Source organism: Penaeus japonicus, unplaced genomic scaffold, assembly GCF_977035675.1.
Source record: "Penaeus japonicus unplaced genomic scaffold, GWHDUDI00000001_assembly GWHDUDI00000004, whole genome shotgun sequence".
Taxonomy (NCBI): Eukaryota; Metazoa; Arthropoda; class Malacostraca; order Decapoda; family Penaeidae; genus Penaeus; species Penaeus japonicus.
In genome coordinates, this window is record NW_028234406.1 from 15,856,020 (window position 1) to 15,862,627 (window position 6,608).

Sequence of the window (6,608 nt, forward strand, 5' to 3'; positions counted from 1 at the left end):
GATTAAAGGAAGGAATAATCCAAGAGGGGAATAATGACAATGGTTTGATGTCGTGTTTGTATTCTATATGGTTGTAGTAAAAGTAATGATGGTTTGTCCTCCGTAGCTTGTCAGTGTAAATAGGGTTTTCTTATCAAACGAATGATAGGGAAATTAGTTGTCATCACGTGAACCCCAGTTTTATGGATTGATATTCCCTGTGTTATACGAACACTCCTCATGCACTGAAGGAATTGCGTGCGTGTGTTTTATATACAACGTGTGTGTGTGTGTGTGTGTGTGTGTATATATATATATATATATATATATATATATATATATATATATATATATATATATGTCTATATATATATATATATATATATATATATACATACATATTATACATATATATATATAATATATATATATAATATATATATATATATATGTATGTGTGTGTGTGCGTATATATATGTTGTGTGTATATATGTATATGTATATATATATGTGTATGTGTATGTATATTATATACGCGTGTGTGTGTGTGTGTGTGTACAGTGTATATATGTATATATATATGTATATATATATATATATATATATGTATATAATGTATACATATATGTACATATATATTATATATATATATATATATATATATATATATATATATAGAGAGAGAGAGAGAGAGAGAGAGAGAGAGAGAGAGAGAGAGAGAGAGAGAGAGAGAGAGAGAGAGAGTTATATGTGTGTGTTTGTGTAGCTATATATATACATATATACATGATACGCATGATATGAACTTATGAATGCTATTAGTAAAGGAAGGGGAACATACACACAAGACGAATATCACAATGGCAATAAATGTACAATTCACCGGCCATTAGTTCATGATATATATCTGTGTTATATGATACGGAAATCCTCAGGGCAATCAGTCAGCACATAGAAGCGACCTACAGTATTGATAGCGAGTTGAATTAACCAGGAAAATTATTGAAGAGCTTTGTTACAACTGAGTTTGTTAAGTGAGGCGGAAAAATGCGAAAAAATACTTTAAACAGACATTTCTTTCCACGTGTGAGACCTTATAGAACTGATATTACTCCATAGACTAACACAAATTACACGAGTTTCTTAATATCCGAGTTTTCCAACATGTAAACATTCTCAACAGAAAAAACTCAATCTTTAACCTCCAATCAGCGCGCCTCTCATCTCACGTGTCCCCCCCCCCCCCAACCCCTCAACCAAGCATCCCAAAGACAGGTTAGATCAACAACCTAATAAGCAAAGCAAGTTAATCCCATAAACATGTGCAAGGGCCATATTCCTCTCTTCCCGCCGATAACGAAGAAAGTAGGGCTGGCGGCGCCCATTATCGGTAAGGCGTATGGCCCCCTCACACGCGACCCCAAGCTGGACGCTGCTGGGGAAGGTGGAGGGACGGACGTGTATGGGGGAATGTGGTGGATTGGCAGGGTATTTTTTAGTTTTGTTTTTGTTTTTTCGTCTTAATTTCGTGAAGTGTTGTTTTGTTTATAAGAAGGGGGGTTTGGGCGATTGGTTAGTTCCCTTTTGAGAGTGCGAAGGAGTGTATGTATGTAATAAAGTTTAGATTAGAATGAATAACATCACAACGTAAGGGATATGATTGACGCGTTTTGATTCGGTCTTCAGCATAATTACATGTCGTTCTGATGAAGAATTTATTGAAGCACTACGATTATATCTTATTACACATTCTTTTCATGTATATCTTTACTACGATTACAATGAGGTCTGTTCAAAAATATTTATAAGACACACAATGAGGAAATCGAAAACTAAGTTCTCCACAAAGAACGTCGCGCAGGTAATACGAAATCTTTTGAAATAAACCACTTCTTGCTTCTAACCCCCACAACGTCCCCAAATGCAGCGTCCTCCAAGCCGCGCCCAGGATCCTTCCGTCCCTTTGACACGATTTCTCTCCGGCAGTGATTCGGGAGGCCGGCCAGTGGGGGGAGTGGACCGCCTGGACCAGCTGCACGTCCAGCTGCGGCCGCGGCAAGCACCTTCGCCACCGCTTCTGCGACAGCCCCCCCAGCAGGAACGGCGGCGACTACTGCCCGGTACGTCCCTCACCTGCCCTTTATTCGTTGTGGTTACCTGTTCTTGTGACGTTGGATGGAGTCGGAATCGGAGGAATCAAAAGCAGTGTCTTGGTTACGTGGCACTCAGTCAAAATCAAGTTGCATCGATTTTAAAAATTCATGTTTTTTTCTTTTTTTTCTTTCGTCCAGGGCGAGAGGCTCGAGACGAAGCCGTGCGAAGGCCCTCCGTGCGGGGCGCCCACCAAGCACCCCGCCCCCGCGTCGACGCCCAAGGACTCGAGGTGTGCATGCGGCTGCACCCTAACCCTCCCGCCAGGACAGTCCACTTCCATCACTGCCTCTGCGGCGGACTGCATCGGCACTGCCGTCTGGCTCCTGCAGGTGAGGCACTCTCTTGCCCCGGAGAACGACTTCACTTCCTCTCTCTCTCTCTCTCTCTCTCTCTCTCTCTCTCTCTCTCTCTCTCTCTCTCTCTCTTTCTCTCTCTCTGTCTCTCTTCTCTCTCAGACCATGTCTTCATTTATCTACTCTCTTCTCTCTCTCTCTCTCTCTCTCTCTCTCTCTCTCTCTCTCTCTCTCTCTCTCTCTCTCTCTCTCTCTCTCTCTCTCTCTCTCTCTCCTCTCTCTCTCTCTCTCTCTCTCTCTCTCTCTCCTCTCTCTCTCTCTCCTCTCTCTCTCTCTCTCTCTCTCTCTCTCTCCTCTCTCTCTCTCCTCTCTCTCTCTCTCTCTCTCTCTCTCTCTCTCTCTCTCTCTCTCTCTCTCTCTCTCTCCTCTCCCTCTCTCTCCTCTCTCTCTCTCTCCTCTCCTCTCCTCTCCCTCTCTCTCTCTCTCTCTCTCTCTCTCTCTCTTCACTTCTCTTCTCTCTCTCTCTCTCTCTCTCTCTCTCTCTCTCTCTCTCTCTCTCTCTCTCTCTCTCTCTCTCTCTCTCTCTCTCTCTCTCTCTCTCTCTCTCTCTCTCTCTTTGGGTGTCTTAGAAAAACAGGCATACAGACAGCCATTTAAGAGAGTAAGTTTTGTGGCGACCGATAAAAAAAAACAGAACCTATGCTCCTATGACACATGATATGACATCCCGGCTTCTTGAAGACCATTTCTTCTCCGTTTCCTAATTGGTGGCCACAGGTACCCAATATTTTTTTTTTTTTTCTATGACTCCGTCGTCAATGAAGTGGTAGTTTATCCCGCCGCAGTTGAGTGACGCTGACTCTTTTGCAGGCTCCTGAGGGCGAGCACGTGATGGCCGAGGTGGCGTGGGCGTCCCTCAGGCCAGGGGCGCAGTGGCTCAAGCTACGCGACGGCGACACCGAAGGGGCCCCCTTGCTCGTCCGCCTTCCTACCGACGCCGATCCCTCGCCTTCTGCGCCCTCTCTTCGCCGCCGCCCCTACGCGACTCGCCTCACCTCCTCCGGCACCGATCTCCTCCTCGAGTTCCGCTCCGACATCAACGCCTCCACGCTGGGCCTCACGCCGGCCTCCTGGGGCTTCCTCGTGACGGCCTTCCCTTCAGGTAATGTATTTTGCCTTTTTCATCTGCCGACGCCACCTCGGAGGGGGGATGTCGACTCAATCAGTCGCGGCCGTGAATTTGACATGTAGGAAGACATTCCCTGACGAGACGTCCCTATACCCGATAGAATTTCTTTCCTTCGCGGTCTCGATGTAAAGGTCGTTATCACCCCCTCCGAGATGGTGTCGGTAGAAGAGTTAGCACAGCGTTCATTTGTTTTGCACACCCATGAGGCGAGGCGCGTAGACGCCAGCGGCAAAATACGGCAGACATTTTTATAACATGCTGTATTCGTATATTACCGTTATCTTCTGAGTTTTACGCAATTCTTCTTTACACCAAGGTTATTTATATAGACTCCGAGGTGCATGAGATTTGAATAAGACATTTATCAATGAATGTAAGAGTATAAAGGTAATCAAGTACCATATCCCCTACTCACTCCTTCTAAAGGACTTCATAATGGGAATATTTCTTTCTGCCGGCAGACGAGGTGCCGTTTGTGGATGGACGAAGCGACCTCGCGGCCCCCAAGACCGCCTACAGCCGCCTGCTGGCAGGGATGCACATTGCCGCAGTGGTCTTCGTGGCCATGCTAGTTGCCGCCGTCGTCGTACTTGCCGTGTACCACTGGCGACGCTATCGACTGTACAAACGGGCGCGACTCATCCCGGAGTCCCCCTACATGACGCCCCCGAGCACGCCGTCCAAGGAGGTGGCGAAGGGATCCTCCACCCTCACGCTGACGGAGGTGATTTCCCTCAAGTCTCTGAGGCTCCGGACGCGAATCCCCGTCTCGCTGCCGATCCGCACGCGCGGCGGCACGTCCTACACGTCGGTGGACGAGGACCAGGCCGACCTGGGCCCGCGCCACTCGCTCCCCAACTCCCCCTTCATGACGCGCCGCATCTGCACCCCGACCATGCTCCGGAGGTCCTCCTCGCAGCTGGGGCGACTGCTCAGGAAAGGGAGCGGGAACTTCAAGCGGAAGAAGAGAAGGTTCGCCTCCGTGGACGAGCTCGAGACGCGCTGCATCTCGCCCATCCACGAGACGCAGCGCGAGGAGGAGGGAGAGGGAGGCAAGGAAGGCAAGGCCGCGGACGGGGGGAAAGGGGACGAGGAGGAGTCGGCCAAGTACCGCGAGTATCGCAAGTCCCTCCTGGTGGGCGAGAGCAAGGACCTGCGCCTCCCGCCGAAGCTGGCCAAGGAGAAGCTCAACCTGGAGAGGGCTCGGCGCTGCGTCATGTCTCGCACCAACTCCAACGTGACCATGAGGGCCTCCTCCTCCGCCTCCGAGCTCTCCGTCAACGGCACGGACACGGAGATGGAGTACGACTACTACGACTACGACATGGACAACGCCTCCGCTGTCCCGGGCTCGCTGTTCGGCCTCGATCCGCTGGTCCTCGCGTGGGTGCCGCCCTTCATACCCATCCCTGGGGAGGCCACGCCCACAAACAGCGACATACCGCTCCACAATCTGAACCTGCCGCCGGACCCGAGCGCCGCCACGCCCACTGCGGATGAGCCCACCCGGCCCACCGTGCTGCCGCTCAAGTACCTCAACATCCCCAACACCGAGGAGAACATCGTGGCCATGATAAACAGCGTCCTGTCGGAGGAGGCCAACGACCGGCAGGAGCTGATCGAGGACGAGGACGCCGGCGACGACGACGACGTGCCGCCCTTCGCGCTGGACCAGACGCCCACGGCGAATAACGGCAAGATCCTCAACCTGGACGACATCCAGTTTGCAGACGAGTCCGACGACGACGCCTTATAGCGCCGACGCCGCCGGCAAGTCTGCGCTCGGCGCGAATGTGGATCCGCTGGAGGCAGCTGGCGAACCGGTCCTTGGCTCGTGATACAACACACTGAACTCAGTGCGCTTTTGTAACTCTAAGACTGTGAATACACTTCTAGGTTTTATGTCCCGTCTTGAGCCTCCAAAGGGTTTAGTATACAGGTGTCTGTCTGTCGCTGTGGAGTCTTTTAAGGAGTACAACCCCCGCCGACTTCTTGGCGGAGTCCGTCATGCTTAAGTACAAAGAATTTTACAAGAATTATTTTCTGATAATGTGATGTGATGCTGTACTATAGATTTCCCGCCGTTTCGTGAGCTATGGCTATTTGGATTGATTAGATATAATTAACTATGCAAAAAAAAAACTGCAGTGACAAACTCTGATCCTGCAAAGCTTCTCTCAAAGCACGTAAGCCACCGACCGAATAGCCACAAGATGCTCCGGTGATTGACATTCCCCCGTCTCCTAAAGCCCTTACGCCCCCATCCCCGCCCCCATTGTTTAGATCCCTCACTCTTCCCTATCGTATTACAACTGTTAAGTTTGATGCTTGTGTAATTTTCTAGTCCGTTACTAGTCTGAAGTAAAGAGAATAAATCAGACCTCCCATGTTAAAAAGAAAAAAACGATAAAAATATGAGCAAGTCGATTTTTTTTGTAAAAAGATTAACATTTTCTCTAGATGAGTCGTGACCTTATTTCTGTGTGACCTGTGTCGCCATGAGTTAGAGTCAACTGACTGACTGAACTGGGTTACTCGTGGTGTTAATGGCCTACCAGTTATAACGACCCTAACAATTAAGTTGTTTAGAATGCTCAAGATGAGATTGAATCTGAATATTGATTGCACACGCTTATTGGAATACCGTCATTTTTCTGAATAATTGATTTCACACATAAAAGGAGTCAGACTTTCTATAGTAAAATATGTTTACAGAAAACATTCAGACTCAGAAATTCAACTAAGAGGATGAAAGTTTGATCGAAAGAAATAAGTTTATCTAGGTGTGATTAGCTCCTAAACGGATATTATTTCAAACAAGACTTAAGCTGTTTGTGATATGACGTTTGACCTTGAATATGTAAATATATGAAAGCTCGTATGATAACATGTATAGTGTAAATAATCCTATGTGTCACACAACTGGAGTGTTGTGTGATGGGGAGGTTCTTGTTTTTGCAAATTTTAACTTTTTCTTTCTTTTCTTTCTGTCT

General features: G+C 48.0%; 1 protein-coding gene across 5 annotated transcripts in view; it reads left to right on the forward strand.

Moving 5' to 3' along the window:
- gogo (thrombospondin-1 like protein golden goal) overlaps positions 1–6,322 on the forward strand; it is a 141,495-nt gene extending 135,173 nt beyond the window's left edge. For all 5 annotated transcript variants that reach the window (XM_043013060.2, XM_086536091.1, XM_043013058.2 and 2 more), the window contains 4 exons: positions 1,966–2,099; positions 2,271–2,462; positions 3,297–3,588; positions 4,077–6,322. In XM_043013060.2, the coding sequence (XP_042868994.2) occupies positions 1,966–2,099; positions 2,271–2,462; positions 3,297–3,588; positions 4,077–5,371 (1,913 nt within the window). In that variant the 3' untranslated portion in view covers positions 5,372–6,322. The remainder of the gene's footprint in view (positions 1–1,965; positions 2,100–2,270; positions 2,463–3,296; positions 3,589–4,076) is intronic.
- The last annotated feature ends 286 nt before the right edge of the window (positions 6,323–6,608 follow it).